Source organism: Camarhynchus parvulus, chromosome 25 (genome assembly GCF_901933205.1).
Source record: "Camarhynchus parvulus chromosome 25, STF_HiC, whole genome shotgun sequence".
In the NCBI taxonomy this organism is placed as follows: Eukaryota; Metazoa; Chordata; class Aves; order Passeriformes; family Thraupidae; genus Camarhynchus; species Camarhynchus parvulus.
The window spans coordinates 958,861-980,621 of record NC_044595.1 but is presented as its reverse complement, the minus strand read 5'-3'; the positions used below and the strand labels follow the sequence as shown (position 1 = coordinate 980,621).

At 63.7% G+C, this 21,761-nt stretch overlaps 1 protein-coding gene across 1 annotated transcript; it reads right to left on the bottom strand.

The window, feature by feature from the left end:
- Window positions 1–1,772: 1,772 nt before the first annotated feature.
- CRTC2 (CREB regulated transcription coactivator 2) lies at window positions 1,773–19,615 on the bottom strand (the record flags this gene model as incomplete). Its single annotated transcript, XM_030965136.1, is given in 26 exon segments — window positions 1,773–1,947; window positions 1,950–2,038; window positions 2,352–2,529; window positions 3,364–3,567; window positions 4,760–5,184; window positions 5,783–6,024; window positions 6,156–6,205; window positions 6,297–6,361; window positions 6,508–6,537; window positions 6,595–6,731; window positions 7,191–7,259; window positions 8,032–8,093; window positions 8,196–8,306; window positions 8,427–8,528; window positions 11,081–11,394; window positions 12,431–12,650; window positions 13,112–13,242; window positions 13,847–13,944; window positions 14,955–15,060; window positions 15,063–15,152; window positions 15,893–15,983; window positions 16,879–17,073; window positions 17,678–17,802; window positions 17,886–18,044; window positions 18,127–18,336; window positions 19,138–19,615. Coding segments are annotated over 26 exon segments (4,107 nt in total), but the record flags the coding sequence as incomplete, so codon positions are not given.
- Window positions 19,616–21,761: the final 2,146 nt, after the last annotated feature.

The following is a 21,761-nucleotide window of genomic DNA, read 5'->3' as shown; positions in this document are numbered from 1 at the left end:
CCGCCACAGCGCCCCCTGGCGGCGGGGAGGACTCGCGGGACCCGCCGGGGGACAGCGACCCCCGCCCCAAAAGCTCAGAATCCCCCCAAAATCCTCAAATCCCCCTCCAAATCCTCAGAACGCCCCTCTCAAAATCCTCAGAAACCACCCCCAAAATCCTCAGAACCCCCTCCCCCAAAATCCTCAGAAAATCCTCAGAACCCCCTCCCCAAAATCCTCAGAACCCCCTCCCCCAAATCCTCAGAACCCCCTCCCCAAAATCCTCAGAACCCCCTCCCCCCAAATCCTCAGAACCCCCTCTCCAAAATCCTCAGAAAATCCTCAGAAACCCCCTCCCCAAAATTCTCAGAAAATCCTCAGAAACCCCCTCCCCAAAATCCTCAGAACCCCCCCCCCCGCCAAAATCAACTGCACGCCAACGGAGGGGGGGATTTAATTAACATAGAATATATTTTAAAAAATAATAATAATAATAAATCACTCTGGCTCCCTCCGGGGGGGGCCCAGGGCCCCCCACCCGCGGACGGGCCCCCCAGTTTTGGGGAGGGGGGGGGGGCAAAGTTACAAGTGCTTTCTACACGTCCCCGGCAGCTGGGTAATTTGGGGAGGGGGGCTGGGGGTACATATTGGGGAGGGGGGAGCAGGATTTCTCCTTAAACATGATGATTAGCCGGAAAAATGATAAAATAAAGGCAGAAGCGGCCCCCCCGAGCCCCCCCCGGGGGTCTCTACCTACGGGGTTATGTACAGCCCCCCCCGGGGGTGCCTGGATTGCAGCCCCCTCCCCAAATTTCCCGGGGTTCGGTGCCAGGTGGGGTCTGGGGGTGAGAATTGGGGAGGGGGGCGCTGGGTGGAACCCCCCAGGATGGTTTGGGGGAGGGGGGGGGTGCCTGGATTGTCTCCCCCTCCCCAATTTATTTTCCCTGCCCCGAGGTGGTCCCGGGGTTTTCCTGGAGAACAGAACCCGGTGGGAATTTGGGGAGGGGGGGACAACTGGGGGGCGCTGGGGACCCCTCCCCAGCCTCGGAAGGAGCAGAAGGAGCCCTTGAGAGCTGCGGCTGGAGCCCCCTCCCCACTTTGCCAGGATTCTCCTGGCATGCCAGCGACTGCTGGGGCCAATCCCCAGAGTGGGAATTGGGGAGGGGGCGGCGCTTGGCACGGACCCCCCCCCAGGCTAAATGGAGGCGGTCACAGCCCTTGACAGCAACACTTTGGAGGGTCCGGACGGAGCCCCCCGCCCATTATTTTGGGGCTGGGGGTGGGGGGCGATCGCAGCTCCCTCCAGCCGGGTTTGGGACGCCCGTTCCTGGGTTTGGGACGCCCGTTCCCGGTGCAGTCCTGGTGCAGTCCCGGTGCTGTCCCGGTGCGTTCCCGGTGCTGTCCCGGTGCGTTCCCGGTGCTGTCCCGGTGCAGTCGCGGTGCGTTCCCGGTGCTCTCCTGGTGCTGTCCCGGTGCTGTCCCGGTGCGTTCCCGGTGCAGTCCCGGTGCGTTCCCGGTGCAGTCGTGGTGCAGTCCCGTGCGTTCCCGGTGCTCTCCTGGTGCTGTCCCGGTGCAGTCCTGGTGCGTTCGGTGCGTTTCGCGTCCCGGTGCTCTCCAGTGCTGTCCCGTGCGTTCCGGTGCGTCCCGGTGCGTTCTCGGTGCTCTCCCAGTGCTGTCCCGGTGCTGTCCGGTGCTGTCCGGTGCTTCCGTGCGTTCCCGGTGCGTTCCTGTCCGGTGCTCCCGGTGCAGTCCCGTGCTCTGCAGTTCAGCGGGCGGGCGGCGGGCGGCGGGGCCGGGGGGCCGGCATGGCGGGGGGGGCGCGGCGCCGGGGCCCCCCCGGGCTCACTGCAGGCGGTCGGAGCGGAAGGAATCCTCGACGGCGGGGTCGGTGAGCAGCGCGCAGGGGTCGCTCAGCATGCTCAGCCCGTCCAGCGTCAGCGGCTCGATGCGCAGCTCCTCCTCCAGCCCCCCAGCCCCCCAGAGACCCCCTCCACCTCGAAGCCCGGCACCCCCGCCAGAGCCGTGGCGATCTCCTTGGACAGCCCGGGGGGGGAATCGCCTGCGGGGAAGGGTGGGGGGGACGCGGGGGTCAGCAGGGCCGAACAGCCCCGGGACAGCACAGCCAGCCCTGACACCCCCAAACAGCCCCCAGCCCGCCCCTGTGCTACCCCATGGAGCCCCCAGCCCCCCAGGACACCCCACCTGTGCCACCCCACGGACCCCCTGTGACACCCCAGAGACCCCCAGGACACCCCATGGAGCCCCAAGCCCACCCACCCCTCCTGTGCCACCCCAGAGCCCCCTGCCCACCCACACCCCCTGTGACACCCCAGGGACCCGCAGCTCCCCCCCAGGCCCCCCAGCCCCCCCACCTGTGAAGACGATGTTGGGGATGGGGCCGTGGCGGCTGCAGTTGCTCAGGTTTGGGCGGCTCAGGCCGGGGGGGTCGTAGCCCCCCTCGCTCGGGGGGTAACTCAGGGCCCCCCCCAAATCCTCGGGGAAGCCTCCGCTGTTCCCGGGGGGGCTCTCCCCGATCCCGAACTGCTCCAGCTGCGGGGAGAGGGGGACACAGGAGGTGAGACCCCCACAGGGGGTGCCCTGACCCCATCTCTCCCCTGGTGACCCCACCCAGAGGGTCCCACCCCCATGTCCCCCTTACCCCCCTGTCCCCATGCCCACCCCAAAAAGGACCCTCCTGACAGATTCCTTGTCCCCACATCCCCCTTGCCCCCTGTCCCCAAATCCACCCCCCAAGGACCCTTCTGAGCGGTCCCCTGTCCCCATGTCCCCCTCCCCATCCCCACACCCCTCTCCCCCCCATGTCCCCCTCCCCATCCCCATGTCCCCCTCCCCATCCCCACGCCCCCCCAGAGGCGTCCCTGTCCCCATGTCCCCATCCCTGTGTCCCCCCCAGAGGTGTCCCCATCCCCCTTCCCTCCCTTATCCCCACGCCCCCCCAGAGATGTCCCCGTCCCCATGTCCCCCTCCCCACCCCACGCCCCCCAGGTCCCCATGTCCCCATCCCTGTGTCCCCCCAGAGGTGTCCCCTATCCCATGTCCCTCCCCATCCCCACGCCCCCAGAGATGTCCCTGTCCCCACCCCCCCCTTCCCCCGAATTCCCCCCCCCATGTCCCCTCCCCACCCCCCCCCCAGAACGTCGTCCCGCCCCCGTTCCCCCCAGAGATTCCCTGTCCCACCCCACCCATGTCCCCCTCCCCATCCCCATGTCCCCCCCCATCCCCGTCCCCCCAAATCCCTGTCCCCATGTCCCCCTCCCCATCCCCCTGTCCCCCTCCCCATCCCCACGCCCCCCCAGAGATTCCCCTCCCATGTCCCTCCCCATCCCCAGTCCCCCCCCGCGTGCCCCACGCCATACCCCCCACGCTGCCCAGGCCGAAGTCTGCGTGGGGCTGTGCCAGGGGCTGCCCCAGGGGGGTGCCGGGGGTGTAGGGGGGGTTGTAGGGGCGCGGGGGGGGCGCGGGGGCCCTCGGGGGGGGCTGGGGGCCCAGCAGCATCCCCGGCTGCCCGTAGGGGTACGGGGGGAGCCGCTGCTCCGCCGGCAGCTTGCTGGTGTCCAGGGGGACGCCCTGCGGAGAGAACAGGGGGAAGGGGGCGTCAGCACGGCCCCCCCGAGCCTGGGGGGCTCCCCCGGCCCCCCCAGAACCGGCAGGAGCCGTCCCTGAGAGCCCCGAAACAGCCACGGCTGCAGCCGGAGCCCTGCGAGGGGAGGGGGCCTGGAAGGGACATGGGGGCCCTGGAAGGGACAGGAGGTCCCTGGAAGGGACATGGGGGTCCCTGGAAGGGACAGGGGGGGCCCTGGAAGGGACAGGGGGTCCCTGGAAGGGACAGGAGGCCCTGGAAGGGACATGGGGGGCCCTGGAAGGGACATGAGGGTCCCCCCAACTGGCCCTGAGCACAGGGAGGGGCTGTGGGGGTGAGGGGGGCCCTGGGGTGTGGGTGAGATGAGGATGGAAACGAGACGAGAAGTGAAGGGCAGGAGGAGGGGAGAGAAGAGGAAGACGAGGATGAGGAGGGTGAGGACAAGAGGGACAAAGAGGAGGGTGAGGAAGAGGAGGAAGAGGACAAAGATGAGGTCCAAGACAAGGATGGGGAAGAAGAGAAAGAAGAAAAAGAAGAGAAAGAACAGGAACACAAGAAGGATGAGGAAAAGGAGGATGGGGAAGAGGATGAGGAAGGAGACAAGGAGGAGGAGAAGGAAGGGGAAAGGAAGAGAAAGGGGACGAGGAAGAGGAGGAAGAGAACAAAGACAAGGTTCAAGACAAGGACAAGGATGGGGAAGAAGAGAAAGAGAAAGAAAAGGAAGAAAAGAGAAAGAGGAGGAACATGAGAAGGGTGAGAAGAAGGAGGATGGGGAAGAGGGAGAGGAGAAAGGAGACAAGGAGGAGGAGAAGGAAGGGGAAAGGAGGAAAAGGACGAGGAAGAGGAGGAGGAGGACAAAGATGAGGTCTAAGACAAGGACAAGAAAGAAGAGAAAGAAGAGAAAGAGAAGGATGACAAAAGGAGGATGGGGAAGAGGACGAGGAGAAATTAGACAAAGAGGAGGAGGAGAAGAAAGGGGAATGGAGAAGAGAGGAGGAAGGGGAAAGGAGGAGGAGAAGGAAGGGGAAAGGAGGAAAAGGCCGAGGCCGAACAGAAGGAAGGGCAAAGGAGGAGGAGAAGGAAGGGGAATGGAGAAGGAAGGGGAAAGGAGCAAAAGGCCGAGGAGGAGGCCGAGGAAGAGGAGGCGGCGGCGGCGCTGGAGCGTGGGACGATGCGTACCTGGGTGATGGAGGACAATGTGGGTGACATTGTTGGTGAGAACTGTTTGGGGTGCTGCCGTCTGCAGTCGCCGGCCACGGGCAGGGACAGGGGGCTGAGCGGGACGCGCCGGCGGGGCGAGGTGGCCGCGAAGGAGCCGCCCAGCCCCGAGGGCAGGCTGGGGTTGCTGGGCGAGGACTGCAGCGGCTGCGGGCGGGGGGACGTGGGCAGCGAGGGGTTGGAGAGCGAGGAGGACAGGGAGGAAGGCAGGGACTGGTTGGAGAGAGAGGAGGGGATGGAGGAGCTGCTGTGGGAGGATTGGAGCGAGGGGTTGCTGAGGGAGGCCTGCAGGGAGGGGCTGCGCAGGGAGGCCTGGAGGTTGGGATTGCTCAGGGAGGACTGCAGGGACGGGTTACTCAGGGAGCTCTGCAGAGGTGAGGGGAGTCCTGTGGGGACAAAAACAGAGAGCACCGTTACCTCAGCACGGCCCCCAGCCCCGGGACGGCCCGGGCGGGGCTCCCCGGGGGCAGGGAGGGGGATGCAGGGGGAACAAAACGATGGAGACGGACACAGGGACAGACACACACCCCGGGCAGGAGCAGGAGGGGACACCGCGGTGGGAGATGGGCTCCTCCCGGACCCCTGACACCGTCAGAGCCCAGGGAATGGGAGCTGGGCTCCCCCAGGGACCCACAAAGCCATTGGACCCCATAGGGGAACAGGGCAGGAGCTGGGCTCCCCCAGGGACCCATAACACCAATGGACCCCACAGGGCAACAGGGTGGGAGCTGAGCTCCCCGAGGGACCCACAGGACCCCCAAATCCATCCCCACCCCACTCCCAGATTGCTCCATCCCAGACTGGGATCCCTGGAGCTGCCAGCCCAGGACATCTCCTGGGGGGGCTCTGTGTCCCCCCACACTGGCCAGGGGTCCCCATCTTTGTTTGTTGGACACTGGTGAGGCTGCCCGTGTCCCCCAGAGCAGTTCCCAGCCTGGGGACCCTCTCTGGCCCCCCCGGTGCAGGGAGGGGGTCCCGGCTCACCTGGGGGGTCGTAGCCCAGCCCGACGCCGCCGCCGCTGATGCCCAGGTGGGTCATGGTGGTGGCCAGGTTGGAGGTGCTGCTGCCCCCGCTCAGGGGCGGGTACGGGGCCTCCTCGGGGTCCAGGGGGGTGGGCAGGGGGGATGGGAAGTGCAGCGTGGTCAGGTCGGGCAGGGACCCCCCCGTGTTGAGGGCCGAGGGCATGAGGGGCACGTTGGCAGGTTGATCCGGGGATGGGAATATGCTGGGACAGGGGGGAGAGACACAGGATCAGGGCAGGAGAGGGGCTCCCCCAGCGCCCCCCAGCGTCCCTTTCCCACCTCCAGCCCCTCCCTGGCATCCCCCTCCCCATCCCAGCCCCTTCCCAGCACTCACTGGATTCCCGGCACCTCGCAGGAGCGTGGCCGGGCCGAGGAGGACGAGAGCTGTGGGATCAAAAGATGGCAATGAGGCCAGGCCAGGCCACTGGGGTGGGGGACAGCAAGTGGGGGACACAGGGGGGACACCCCCACCCACCTTCTTGGTGTCCCAGGGCTTCAGCGAGTGCTTGTTGTCATCGAAGTTCTCTTCAATGGGAGGCACTTGGAAAAGAAACACTGAGAAGGGCACGGGGGGTTCAGTGGGAGGAGGAGGGGGCACACAGGGGGGCACGTCAGAGCCCCCCCAGCACAGAGGAAGACAAGAACACAACACTGGGGACACGGCTGGGTGTGGGTGCCACGCTCACCTTTGCTGTCTGAGTCCCCGTCCAGGAAACCTGTGGGGGAGCAGGAGGGTGAGGGGAGCACAGAGGGGAGGGGGCTGCCCTGGGAGCCCCCAGACCCCTCAGGGAGCGTGGGGGGAGCTCACCAGCTCGGCGGCCGGGGGGGCCCGGCCTGGGAGGGGCCCAGGTAGGAGTCCTGGGGTGCGGGGTTCATCACGCTCGTGTGCAGCGCCGAGTCCGAGTTCGTCCTGGGAACGGGGAGAGCTGCCTGGATCCGGGCTCAGCCTGGCCCCCTCCCCACTGACAGCCCCCTCCCCACTGACAGCCCCCCAGCCCCCTCCTGGTGCCCCTTCCCCAATGGGGTCCCTCCCCCTGCACCCCCAGACCGGCTCCGCTCCCATCTCCTCCACCACCCCCAGGGACCCCCAGGGACCCTTCAGGGGCTGGGGGCACCCAGGGTGTTCCCAGTGAGCTGTTCCAAGGCAGAGGAGGGCAGGGAAGGGCTGGGAAAGGCTGCTGGGACGAGTGACAAAGAGGGACATTGTTCAGCTGTGGCACAGGGGAGCAAAGGGACCCCTCCAGAGGGGGCCCTGAGGGGGAGTCGGGGGCCACCTCGTCCCCAGGGGGGTCCAGGGCCACCTCCTCTGCAGAAAGGGCTGGAGCCTGGCTTGGGAACAGGGAGAGAACGGAATCAATCCATCCATTACCTGTTGAGAGCTGAGGGCAGCCGGAATAAGTGTCCTTTTTCCATGGGGAAATTGCTCCAGGGCATGGTCCTGAGGGACAAAGGGGATCAGGGGAGGCAGTGGGGTGGGGAACAAGGAGCCACGGGGGAGGAGGGCACCCCTCAGGGATCCATGGCCCCGTTCCCTGCCCTGGGAGGGCTGGGAAGGGCAGGGAGATGGGATGGGGACAGGGACGTGGCTGTCACACCCCATAGAGACACCGAGGGATGGAGCTGCAGCTTGGACTTGTCACCTGTCCCTGGGGATTCCTCTTCTTGGTTAAAATTCCTCCTGAAACCCCCACTTTGTGGGACAATCCTGGAATCTGAGAGGGTGGGAGCTTCCCTCTGCCCCCATCCCAGATGCCAGGAATCCCCAGGAATCCCCAGGCAGCTCTGGCTGCTTGTGCCAGAACCTCTTCCACTCCCAAACCTCCGGGATGGGAACGGGATGGGAATGGGCACATGGGATCCAGGGCAAGCAGGGAATTACCCCCTCCAGGATGGGAAAGGGATGGGAATGGGCACCCAGGATCCGGGAATGGGCACCCAGGATCCAGGGCAAGCAGGGAATTCCCTCCTCCAGGATGGGAGTGGGATGGGAACAGGATGGGAACGGAATGGGCACATGGGATCCAGGGCAAGCAGGGAATTCCCTCCTCCAGGATGGGAAAGGGATGGGAATGGGCAGCAGGGATCCAGGAATGGGCAGCAGGGATCCAGGGCAAGCAGGGAATTCCCTCCTCCAGGATGGGAAAGGGATGGGAATGGGCAGCAGGGATCCAGGAATGGGCAGCAGGGATCCAGGGCAAGCAGGGAATTACCTCCTCCAGCTGGGCTCAGGCGGTGGTGACAGGTACGTGGGTCCGTAGGGAGAGCTGTCGATGTGGGGGGCACGTTAAGGGCCACAAGGAGAGCAGGGGTTCCCAAAGCCCCAGGGAAGGGCAGGAGGGCTGGCACAGTGCCGGGGACACGGGACAAAGGATATCTGGCGGACGTAGCGGCGCAGGGGGGACATCATGCGGCGCGGGTCCCGCTGCACGCGCTCCACCAGCCCGTGGTGCCGCGTGCTCCGCGTGGAATCCAACGGGGACGGGCCCTGAGGGGAGGGGGAACGGCTGAGCCCACCCAGCAAGGGCTCAGGAGCAGCTCCCCGGCGTGGCAGCGGGTGAAGGGATTGGGGAAGGTCCCTCTGTCCCCGGAGAGCCCCTGGAGTCACCTGGAAGTCGGGCACGCCGCTGCCGATCTGGTTGACGTTGGGCAGGGAGCCGCTGTAGAAGGGCCCCCGGCTGTGGGCCAGCCGCAGCTTCTGCGCCTGCAGCTGGGGGGACACGACGTGGGGGACACGTCAGGGGGGTCCAGCACCCCTCAAACTGCCCATTGAGACACCCAGGTTCCCCTTCCCACACGCCACGTTGGATCCGGCCCCTTCCCGCAGCCAGAGCGGGGTGGATGAGGTCAGGATCCCGAGAGGATCCCACAGTCCCAGAGCAGAGGCTGCCCCTGTCCCACACAGGCTCTGGAGTCAGATCCAGAGGGATTTTCCACCTCATCCACCCAAGGCCACCCCGGAGATTGCAGCGCTGAGCAGGACTCAAGGCCGGGGGAAGGAGTCACAGCAAAGCGCGGCGGGAGATAAGGGGATCCCAGAAAACACCCGAGATTTGGGATTCCCAGGAAAGGGAACGGCTCCCACCACCCTCCAGCAGCCGGGCATGGCCCAATCCCCCCATCCTGACAGAGCAGGGCTACCCTGATCACCCCACCCTGCTCCCAGTGCCCAGGGAGGGAGGAATTCCCCGGGCTGAGCCCACAGGAATCCCCTTTCCCTCCAGAGCTGGGGGTCCTGAAACAGATCCAAGAGCTGCTGCTCCTCCGTGCCTGGAGAAATCCCAGGGAAAGAGAAGCTGAAGCCTCAAAAAAACCAGCTGAGAAACGGGAAACACCGAATTCCCGAGCGTAAAACCATGGAAATCCAGATCCAGAGGGAAAAACAAGGAAAACAACCCAAAAAAAAAAAACCCCAGGAGATTTAGGCAGCAGCTGGCGGGATTAGCGCCCGGAGCTGCGCTGGGGCTTAAGGTCTTGGGATGGAGCGTGGAGCTGGGAGCCAGGATCCCTGTGGGAGCCTGGAATCCGGGAGCAGCTCTGAAACAGCCGGGAAAAACTCCAGGGAAAACTCCAGGGAAAACTCCAGGGACCACAGGGCAAAGCTGGGGGGGCTGCAGATCACACACGGACAGGGATGAGGGGAGGAATTCCTAGAGGAGCCATCCCAGAGTGGATTCCCTGAGAAATTATTCCAGGCAGGGATCAGGGAGTGAATTCAAGATTCCAGGCAGGGATCAGGGAGTGGATTCCCTGAGAAATTATTCCAGGCAGGGATGAGGGAAGGAATTCCCAGAGGAATGATTCCAGGAAGGGATCAGGGAGTGGATTCCCAGAGGAGCCATCCCAGAGTGGATTCCCACAGGAATGATTCCAGACAGGGATTGGGGAAGGAATTCCCAGAGGAATGATTCCAGGCAGGCAGGGATCAGGGAGTGGATTCCTGCAGGAATGATTCCAGACAGGGATTGGGGAAGGAATTCCCAGAGGAATGATTCCAGGCAGGGATCAGGGAGTGGATTCCAGAGGAATGATTCCAGGCAGGGATGAGGGAAGGAATTCCCAGAGGAATGATTCCAGGCAGGGATGAGGGAAGGAATTCCCAGAGGAATGATTCCAGGCAGGGACGAGGGAAGGAATTCCCAGAGGAATGATTTCAGGCAGGCAGCAGCACAGCCCCGCTGCACATTAACCAGCTGTTTGCTCTGCAAACACGGCCCCAAAACCCCTGCGGATGACGGAAGCACCCGGGGATGCTCCACCCCGTTCCTAAACTCCCCAGGAAGGGACAGAAAAGCCCGGCCCATCCCCAAACTCTCCAAGGATGTCCCTGTCACTGCTGCAGTGACATCCCAGCGTCCGGGTCCCCGCAGATCCGGGAGCCACGGGGCTCTCCGAGCCAAAACATTCCCGATTTTGAAGCTCTGCCGGGAATCCCCTGGAATTTCCCAGGGACAGAGCTGCCCCCATCCCCTGGACGAGCCTCCCCGGATTCCACACTGCCCATCCTCGCTCCTCCATTCCTGCACTTTGGGCTGGGAAGGAGCAAATTCCACCAAACGCCGGCACGGTGGAAATGCCCGCAGGTTTCGGGAGGCAATTCCTGAGCAGCTCCACATCTGGAGCGCTGCCGGCCTTCCCGATTCCCTCCGAGTTCCCAGCACTCGCCTTTCCCGGAGCTGCCGGGTGGGATTTATCCCAGATATCCCATCCCTGCCTTTCCCAGCCGCCAACAAACCCAACGTGAGCATCCCCCGAGGGTCCCCGGGGACAGGGACAGAGCGCGGAGCTCCGCGGAGGGGACACGGGGTGGGATCCGAACCATCGGGGATCCTTTCCCCACCCCAATTCCGCCGGCATCCACCCGGAGCCCCCCGGACCCCCTCCCCAAAATCCTCACAGCCCCCTCCAACACCCCCAAACCCTTCCGAACCCTTCTACCCCCGACCCAAATCCTTCAGAGCACCCCTCGGCCCCTCAAACTCCCCCCCAACACCCTCGCAGCCTCCCTAGCCCCCTCCCCAAATTCTTCCCGGCCCCCCCCATCCCCTCACGACCCCTCCAGCCCCCCCCACACCCTCGCCCCCGCGTCCCCTCACGATCCCCCCAAATCACGGCCCCCGCCAGCTCCTCAAGACCCCCCTCAGCCCCTCACGATTCCCCCGGTCCCCATCCCCTCAGCTCCGGGCCCCCTCAGCCCCTCACGGCCCCTCCACCCCGGCCCCCCCCGCCCCGCGGCGCATCCGGCGCGCGGCCCGTCCTCACCCGTGTGGAGCAGATCTCCATCATGACCTCCTCGAAGGCCGCGGTCTCCTCCGCCTGCCGCTGCTTCTGCAGTGCGATCTTCTCGCTGAACTTGCGCGGGTTGGACGCACCGGCGCCGGCCGAGGGTCCCGCGCCGGGCCCGCGGGCCCGGCCCCGCGCCCGCCGCCGCCATCTTCCCCGCTCCGCCGCTCCGCCGCCGCCGCCGCGCGCGGCACGCCGGGATCTGTAGTTCAGCGGGCCGCGCCAACAGCAGGGTGTGCTACGAGTGTGGACTATAACTCCCAGCGGTCTGTGCGGGCGCTGCGCAGGGAGCGCTGGGAAATGGAGGCACCGGGTTACGAGGTACTGGGGGGTGAGGGATGTTGGGACTACAAATCCCGGAGAGCAGCGCGAGAGCGCGGGGCGGGGGAAGGGGCGCGGCCTCTGGAAGGGGCGTGGTCTGCGCTGTGAGGGGAATGGGGCGGACGAGCATGGAGGGGCTCAGAAATGGGGGCGGCTCTGGGGGTACAGCGGGGTCACCCCCTCCCCAAGCCTGGGAACAGAGCAGAAACCTCCCCACACCCAAGATTAGGGGGTACCAGACTCCCCCAGCCCATACAGCCAGGAGGGTAAGTGGAGGACACTGCGACACCCACCCCAAATTCCGTCCCAGCCTCCCCAGGCACAGGCAGCAATTTGGGGTTCAGTTCTTTATTTGCTTCATCCAACACCCCCAAAATCCGGGGGAGTCCGTAAGGGCACTTGTGGTTATGGGGTGGGGGGACATTTCCCCCCTCCCGGGGCCCTGAGTGAGGGAGGGGGTGTCACAGCACCGATCCCTTGTGCAGATGGGGAAACTGAGGCACAGCGCTGAGAGACGGACATGGGGACCCCCGGGACGGACACAGGGACCCCAAAACTGGACATGGGGACCCCAAAAATTGACACGGGGACCCCCGGGATGGACACGGAGACCCCAAAAATGGGTACAGGAACCCCAAAATGGACACGGGGACCCCCGGGAGAGACGGACAAGGGGACCCCAAAAATGGACACGGGGACCCTCAGGACAGACACGGGGACCCCTGGGACAGAGATGGGACACCAAAATGGACGTGGGGAACCCAAAAATGGACACAGGGACCCTCAAGACAGACATGGGGACCTCAAAATGGACACGGGGACCCCCGGGACAGAGAGGGGGACCCCAAAATTGACACGGGGACCTCAAAAATGGACGTGGGACTCCCGGGAGGGACACGGGGACGCCCAGGACAGACATGGGACCCCAAACATGGACACGGGGACCCCAAAAATAGACAAGGGGACCCCCGGGAGGGGCCGGGAAACGGAAAACCCGGGCCACGGGACCCCCGGGAGGGACACGACAAAGGACAGGGCCGCCGCTGCCGGGCGCCGGGGCTGCGGGGGCGGGGCTATCCACGGGCGCTGCCGCCGGGGCGCCCAGCGGGACGAAGGCTCGGGCGGCCTCGTCCAGCACGAAGAGCGGCTCCGCCACCAGCGCGGGGTCGCAGCCCCGCGCCAGCCGCACCTTCTGCTGCTTGAAGGTCTCGGTCATGTCCAGCCCCTCCTGGGGACAGGGCGGGTATTGGGGAACCCCCGGGACCCCCAGGGAACCCCCAAGGACCCCTGAACACCCCCAGGGACCTCCCGGGACCCCCAAGCACCCCTGGGACCCCTGAGCACGGGACCCCTGAACACCCCCTCAACACCTCCTGGGACCCCCCAGCACCCCTGGGGACCCTCAAGCACCCTCCAGGACCCCCCCAAGCACTCCCCAAGCACCCCCCTGAGCACCCCCTGGGACCCTCCTGAGCACCCCCGGTCCCCCTGGTCCCCCCTGGCACCCCCCAGGACCCCCAGCACCCCCTGGGACCCCCTAAGCACCCCCTAGGACCCCCCTGAGCACCTGCCGGGGACCTCCAAGCACTGTCCAGGACCCTTAAATACCCCACTGAGCACCCCCGGTACCCCCCGATACCATCCCTGAGCACCCCTGGGACCCCCAGGACCCCCGGTGTCCCCCGGTACCCGCAGCCGCAGGAATCGGGGCAGCGCGTAGGGCGGCAGGAGCCGCTCCAGGTGCCGGTACAGCCCGGGGCCGTCCAGGGAGCGCCCGGGGCGCAGAACCAACGCGGCCATCCCGGCCCGGCCCTCGTGTCCTGCAGGGGAGGAGGGGACATTGGGGACACTGGGGACATTGGGGACACTGGGGATATTGGGGACATTGAGGACAGTGGGGACACTGGGGATATTGGGGACACTGGGGACAGTGGGGACATTTGGGGACATTTGGGGACACTGGGGATATTGGGGGATTGGGAGGATTGGGGACATTTGGGGACGTTTGGGACATTGGGGGACACTGGGGACATTGGGGACTTTTGAGACATTTGGGGACATTGGGGGGGATTGAGGACATTGAGGACAGTGGGGACATTTGGGGACATTGGGGACACTGGGGGGATTGGGGACATTGAGGACAGTGGGGACATTTGGGGACATTGGGGACACTGGGGGATTGGGGACATTTCGAGACATTGGGGACACTGGGGACATTGGGGGGATTGGGGACATTTAGGGACATTGGGGACATTGGGGGGATTGAGGACATTGAGGACAGTGGGGACATTTGGAGACATTGGGGACACTGGGGACATTTGGGACATTGAGGGGATTGAGGACATTGAGGACAGTGGGGACATTTGGGGACATTGGGGACACTGGGGACATTTCAGGACATTTGGGGACACTTGGTGGCCGTACCTGGCACGGTGACCCCGTAGACGGTGGCGTCCTGCAGGGACTCGTGGGCCAGCAGCGCCTCGGTCACCTCGGTGGTGGCCACGTTCTCACCTTTCCACCTGGGGGAGGGGGGACACGGTGGCGGTGAGACCCCCCCAAACACCCCCAGAAATGTTTAATGGAGACCCCCGAGCTCCCCTGAGCACCCCGGGGACCCCCCTGTCCTGGGCGGGGGCTCTGGGGGTGTCCCCATCATGGGGAGGGGGCTCTGGGGGTGTCCCCATCCCAGGGGTGTCCCTGGGGGTGTCCCCATCCCTGTCCATGCAGGGAAGGGGCTCTGGGGGTGTCACTGTCCCAGGGGCGTCCCTGGGGGTGTCTCTGGGGGTCTCCCCCACCCCGGGGGAGTCTCTGGGGGTGTCCCCATTGCCAGGGGGTGGCTCTGGGGGGTGTCCCCACCCCAGGGGTGTGTCTGGGGGTGTCCCAGTTCCGGGGGGGGGCTTTGGGGGTGTCTCCATTCCTGGTCATGCAAGGAGGGGGCTCTGGGGGTGTCCCTGTCCCAGGAGTGTCCCTAGGGATGTCCCTGGGGGTCTCCCCACCTAATGGGGGTGTCCCCATTGGGAGGGGGTGTCCCTGGGGTTTGTCCCCATTGGGAGGGGGTGTCCCTGGGGTTTGTCCCCACCCCGGGGTGTCCCTGGGGGTGTCCCCATTGGGAGGGGGTGTCCCTGGGGTTTGTCCCCATTGTGAGGAGGTGTCCCTGGGGTTTGTCCCCACCCCGGGGTGTCCCTGGGGGTGTCCCCATTGTGAGGAGGTGTCCCTGGGGGTCTCCCCACCCCGGGGTGTCCCTGGGGTTTGTCCCCACCCCGGGGTGTCCCTGGGGGTGTCCCCATTGGGCAGGGGTGTCCCTGGGGTTTGTCCCCATTGTGAGGAGGTGTCCCTGGGGTTTGTCCCCATTGTGAGGAGGTGTCCCTGGGGTTTGTCCCCATTGGGCAGGGGTGTCCCTGGGGTTTGTCCCCATTGTGAGGAGGTGTCCCTGGGGTTTGTCCCCATTGGGCAGGGGTGTCCCTGGGGGTGTCCCCATTGTGAGGAGGTGTCCCTGGGGTTTGTCCCCACCCCGGGCTGTCCCCGGCACCTGAAGGTGTCCCCGGTGCGGTCCCTGAAGCGCACGAACTGCTCCCGGTCCTGCTCCACCAGGTCCCCGGTGTTGAAGAATTCGTCGCCTTCAGTGAAAACGCTCGGAGCAATTTCTGCTCCGAGAGCTCCCGGCTGCCCGCGTAGCCCAGGAACGGCGTCCTGGCGGTCACCGGGGCGATCAGCAGCCCCGTCTCACCTGAGGGGATGGGGAGACATCAATTAAGGTAATTTAGAGAATTTGGACTTAATTAAAATAGCCCAGGAACGGCATCCTGGGGGTCACAGCAGCCCACGTCTCACCTGCAGGGATGGGGATGGTGAGACAAAAACTTGAAGGGATTTCGAGATTTTAGAGGAGCTGAGATTTTAATTAAGAGATAAGCGTTATTGAAGTTAATTAAAACAGCCCAGGAATGGCGTCCTGGGGGTCACCGGGGCGATCAGCAGCCCCGTCTCACCTGAGGGGATGGGGAGACACAAAATGTAGGGAATTTAGAGAATTTGGAGTTAATTAAAATAGCCCAGGAATGGCTATTTTAATTATTTTAACCAGGGCATCAGTGGGGTGATCAGCAGCCCCGTCTCACCTGTGGGGACAGGGACAGTGAGACAAAAACTTGAAGGGATTTAGAAATTTTAGAGAATTTAAGAGATTTAGAGAATTTAAGGAATTTAGAGAATTTAGAGGCGCTGAGATTTTAATCAGAGGTAAATTTATTGGAGTTAATTAAAATAGGGGCGTCACTGGGGTGATCAGCAGCCCCGTGTCACCCGCAGGGATGGCAAGACACAAATTATAAGGGATTTAGAGGATTTTGGGGAGTTATCCTGCAATAAACATACACTTTCTAACTCTAAACTGTCCGAATTTTTGGGTTCTAGCCCAATATCTATATTTTTAAAAGAAATCAATCAATAATTGTGCCCGCTGCTCACCCGTCCTGGCGCGGATGCAGCGCCCGTTCCTGTCCCGCTCCGGAGCTCCGGCAGCGACGTCGTAACGAACGACCTCGAACGGGGAGAAGAGCTGGGGAGAGCTCATTTTTATTAATAGAAATAAACTAGAAATGTTCCTTTCAATTAAAATGAAATCAATAAAAAGAAATAAAAATCTCACTTTTTAAAAACCGAAACAAAAACCCTAAAAACAGCTCTAATGTGTGCGCAGTAGTAAAAACACGAAATAAAAAATTAAATAAAATAAAAAAAAACAAACGGGGTGGGGGGCTCAGGGCAAGGGGCTGTCCTGGGTTGATAAAAATGAGATTTTTGGGAGGTTGTGGTCAAAGCAAGGAGTGCTCAGGTTTGAATTTTGGCGTGGCCAATGAGGAGGGAACTGCCCGGGGTGTTCTCTCTTGGTTCTGGTCAGTGAGAAAGTGAATTTGGGGGGAATTGGGATCATGAATAGAAATAAAATCAAACGTAAATAGAAATAAAACAGAAATAAAATAAAAATTAGTATATAAAATGTATATATTATAATATGTGTATATAATATAAACATGTATATGTAATATAAACACGTATATATAATATAAACACGTATATATAATATAAACATATATAATATACATATGCATATATGCCTATGTATATAATATAAATATGTGCATATAATATACATATGTATATAATATATAAATATTAATTATTAATAATTATTGGTTAATTAACATTACTAATAAGGCTAATTATTAATGATGTCATTAAATATATAATTAAATATTAATTATTATCCATTAATAACTGCTAACAAGGTTAATTATTACTTAATATAATTAATAAACTTTTTTTGCCTTTATTCCTAACTTCAGCCCTACTTTATTTCTAGTCACGTCTCACAACAAAAAAACATATAAATATACTTAAATATTCACTAAAAAAAAAATAAATCCATTTTCCCGAATCCATTTTGCGCAGACCTTGTAGATGAAGCTGCAGCGCCCCACGGCGCCGGGGGTGCCGGTGTAGTTGAACAGGGTCACGTTGCCCTCGCTCATCCCGTACGTCTCCACGATGCGCACGGGCCCGAAGCGCCGCTGGAAGCTCCGCCACACGTCGGGCCGGAGCCCGCTGCCCACGGCCAGCCGGAGCCCGTGCTGCCGCTCCGCGGGCCGCTGCGGGGACAGCGTCAGCACCGGGACCCCCCGGGACCCCCCGGGACACCCCGGGACACCCCCGGGGCACCCCCGGGAGAGCCCCCGGGACACCCCCGGGGCACCCCCGGGAGAGCCCCCGGGACACCCCCGGGACACCCCGGGACACCCCCGGGACAGCCCGGGACACCCCCGGGACACCCCCGGGACACCCCGGGACACCCCCGGGACACCCCGGGACACCCCCGGGACACCCCGGGACCCCCGGGACACCCCGGGACACCCCCGGGACACCCCCGGGACCCCCCGGGAGAGCCCCCGGGACACCCCCGGGACACCCCCGGGACCCCCCGGGACTCTACCCCAGCCCGGGATCCCCCCTTCAGCTCCGGGAGAGACCCCCAGAGCTCCGGGGGAGCCCCCCGAGCCCGGGACCCCCCCCAGCTCCGGGAGAGCCCTCTGGGACCCTCCCCAACCCGGGGTCACCGTCAGCTCTGGGGAATCCCCCAGGACCCCCCAGCTTTGGATCCCCCCAGCTCCGGGGAGCTCCCCGGGACCCCTCCCAGCCCAGGACCCCCTCCCCAGCTCGGGGAACCCCCCGGCTCCCCCATCCCGGCGCCCTGACCTGCGGCTGGTTCACCAGGTAGCGGCAGAGCTCGCCGATGTACTGGAACACGGTGACGCCCTCGGCGCGGCAATCCTCCCAGAACTGGCTGGCCGAGAACTTCTCCTTCAGCACACACGTGGCTCCTGCGGGATGGACAGGGGGGGATCAGCCCCAAATCACCCCCAAAAACACCCCAAAAACACCCCCGGTGCCCGTGCCCGCTCACCGATGCCCAGGCAGCCCACGATGCCCAGCAGGGACCCGGCCATGTGGTAGAGGGGCAGTGCCAGGTACACCACGTCCTTGCTGGAGGCTCCCACCAGCTCGTAGAAGCTCAGGCACATGATGGCCTTGAGGTGGGACACGCGGGCGGCTTTGGGGAGCCCTGGCAGGGGGAAAAGAGAGCTGAGCCCCCCCTCGGTTCACCCAGAGCGCCCCCCCGCCCCGGTTCCCGGTGCCGGCCGCACCGGTGGTGCCCGAGGTGAAGATGTAGAGGCAGGTGTCGTTCATGTCCCCGGGCTCCCAAACGTCCTCGGGCTGCAGCTCCTCGGAGGCCGCGTCCAGCAGCTCCTGCAGCGCCACGGCGCCCTCGGGGTACGGCCCCGCTCCCAGCACCCACACGGCCACGCCGTCCTCCCGCAGGCCGGGCAGCAGCGGCTCCACCGAACCGAACAGGTCTGGGGGGGACGGCACCGAGTGGGGACCGCCCGGCCGGCCCCGGGGCCACCACCCTACCCCCGGTGCCATCACCCCATCGCCGGGGCCACCACCCCATCCCCGGTGCCACCGGCCCGCCCCCGGTGCCACCATCAATCCCCGGGGCCACCAGCCCATCCCCGGTGCCATCACCCCATCGCCGGGGCCACCTCCCTACCCCCGGGGCCACCGGCCCACCCCCGGGGCCACGATCTCGCCCTCGGTGCCACCACCCCTTGTCCCCCTCGTCTCCGGTCCCGTCCCGTTCTTTACTCCCCTGGTCCTGCTCCGGTTCCCCGTCCGCTCGTGCCCCGGCCCGGTATCCCCGTTATACCCCGGGATTTCTGCACTCCGCGGTCCCCGTTATCCCCCGGTCCCCTCCCGGTCCCCTCGGTGTCCCCCCGTTATTCCCCGGTCCCCTCGGTGTCCCCCCGCTTCCTCTCGCCCCTTTTCCCGCACGTTCCCCGCTCCCCTCCCGGTGTCTCCCCGGTATCCCCCCGGTTTCCCTGGTGCCTTTCCCCCTCCATCCCCCGGTCCCCTCAGGGTCCTCCCGTTATCCCCCGGGCCCCAAAATCTCCCTGCGTCCTCTCGCCCCTCTTCCCGCACGTTCCCCGCTCCCCTCCCGGTGTCCCCCCGTTATCTCACGGCTCCCCCGGTTTCCCCGGTGCCTTTCCCCCTCCATTCCTCGCTTCCCTTCCCGGCCCTCTCGGTGTCCCCCCGCTTCCTCTGGGCTCTTTCCCCGCACGTTCCCCGGTGTCCCCCCGGTGTCCCCCGGTTCTCACCGTCCGCCACGAGCAGCGCCCGCGCTCCGCAGCCTCTCAGGCAGTGCCGGAGCCCCGCGGGGCGCAGCGCCGTGCCCAGGAAGGCCGGGCGGGCTCCGAGCGCCGCCAGCCCGAACCAGCCCCACACGAAGCGGGGCTCGTTGCCCACCAGCAGCCCCACGGTGTCCCCGGGCCGCGGCGGGGCCCGCAGCGCCCGCAGCGCGTTCGCCACCCGCGCCACGCTCCGCGCCGCCCGCCCCAGCGGCTCCTCCCTCCCGGGCCCGCAGGAACGGCCGAGCCGGTGCCTCCCGGGCCGCCCGTAGGAACCGGGAGACCACGCAGCCCCCCGGGGCCGCGCCGCGCCCGCCGCCGCACCCGCAGCGCCCGCAGCGCGAACGCCAGGTCGGCCCAGAGGTGCGGCCGGAGGAGCCGCTGCAGCGCCAGCAGCGCCCCCAGCGCCGCCAGCAGCGCCCCCAGGCCCCCCCGAGCCCCCCAGCCCCAGCGCCCCCAGGAGCCCCCCAGAGCCCCCAGCGCCCCCCAGCGCCGCCGCCAGCGCCATCGCCCGCGCCCGCCTCGGGGGCGGGGCGGACACGCCCGCCTTGGCCACGCCCACTGACCGCGCCCACTTCGGGCACGCCCACTCTGAGCCCCCCCAACCCCGGACCCCTCTGCCAAGCCCAACTCTCCCCCGTGTCACCCCTGTCCCCTTCCCGGCCCCGCGGTCCCCTCTGTCCCCTCTCCATTGTCCCCATTGTCCCTCCCCTGTCCCCCCCTGTCCCCTCCTCTGTCCCCCTCTCCATTGTCCCCACTGTCCCCTCTCTGTCCCCCCAACTGTCCCTCTGTCACCCCTTCTGTCCCCTCCCCATTGTCCCACTGTCCCCTCCCCTCTGTCCCCTCCCCATTGTCACCCCCCTCTTGTCCCCTCCCATTTTCCCCATTGTCACCTCCCCTGTCCCCCGCTCTGTTCCCCCTGTCCCCTCCCCATTGTCCCCTCCCCTGTCCCTTCTGTCCCCTCCCCGTTTTCCCCATTGTCACCTCCCCATTCTGTCCCCACCCTGTCACTCCCCCATTGTCGCCTCTGTCCCCTCCCCTGTCGCCTCTGTCCCCCTCCGGGGCCTCCCCGTGTCCCAGATTCCCCCTGTCCCGCGGGGGTGGCAGTGTCACCGTCCCGGTGGTGCCACCACGTGTGTCCCATCCATGTCACCCCTTTCTGGGGACGGGGGGGACACACACGACCCCCGCCCCCCCCATGTCACAAATTGGGTCCGTTCAATACAAAACAGGATGGATGGGAATGGGGTGCAGGTGAGAAAAACCCCCAACTCCTCAGGGAATGAATTCCCAGGGTCAGAATTCCCAGACCTCTGGCGCTTTCGGGGCAGGGGAGAAAAAAACCCCAAATCCTCAGGGTGGGAATGGGGTACAGGTGAGAAAAACCACCCCAAATCCTCAGGGAAGGGATTCCTGAGGAATCCCTCCAGGAGCCCCAGAACCCCCAGACCTCTGACATTTTTGGGGCAGGGGAGAAAAAAACCCCACCCAACTCCTCAGGGAGGCAATGGGGTACAGGGGAGGAAAACCACCCCCATTCTTTAGGGTGGGAATCCTGTGGGAATGGGGTACAGGTGATAAAACCCCCCCAAACTGCTCAGGGAAGGGATTCACAGCTCCAGGACTCCCAGACCTCTGACATTTTTGGGACAGGGGAGAAAATAAAAACCCCAAATCCTCAGGGTGGGAATCCTGTGGGAATGGGGGTAAAAACCCCCCAACTCCTCAGGGAATGAATTCCCAGGGTCAGAACCCCAGACCTCTGCTTTGGGGCAGGAGAAAACACCCCAAATCCTCAGGGTGGGAATGGGGTACAGGTGATAAAAACCACCCCAAATCCTCAGGGAAGGGATTTTGAGGAACCCCAGACCTCTGTCGTTTTTGGGGCAGGGGACAAAAACCACCCCAATTCTTTAGGTGGGAATGGGGTAGAGGTGATAAAAACCACCCCGACCCTTTAGGAAGGGAATTCCCATTTCCAGGACCCCCAGATCTTTGCCTTTTTTGGGACAGGGAAGAAAAACCTGAGTTCCTTAGGGTGGGAATTCCGTGGGAATGGGGTACAGGGGAGGAAAAACCACCCCAATTCCTCAGGGAAGGAATTCCCAGATTCCCAAACCTCTGACATTTTTGGGAGAGGTGATAAACCCCCCCCCCCATAATTCTTTAGGGTGGGAATTCTCTGGGAACGGAGTAGAAGCGAGAAAAACCACCCCAAAATCTTTGCAAATTGGGCGTCTGACTTCATGCCAGGCTGTTAGTTGAAAATTATCAAAAGATTGTTGTGAGTTTTCTAATTTTGGGATTAACGCTGGCGGATTTTCAGGGTTTAGTGTCTCTTTTTGGGTCGAGAAATCTGTCCCAAGCACTGTGGGGACTCTGCAGCTGTTTGGGAACGGTTCTTTTTCGGAATTCTTTTGTGTCGGGGATCAGAGGGTTGGCATTTGCAGGGGCAAAAGAATTCTCTGTCTGTCCTTTATTTATTGAAACATCCCAGCCTCCCCCTCCTCGTGGCGCGGTTTGTGACACAAAGTAGTCCCGCTCTGCGCTAGGAGCGCGGAAAGGCGAAAACGCGGAGGGATATCAGGTGTCGG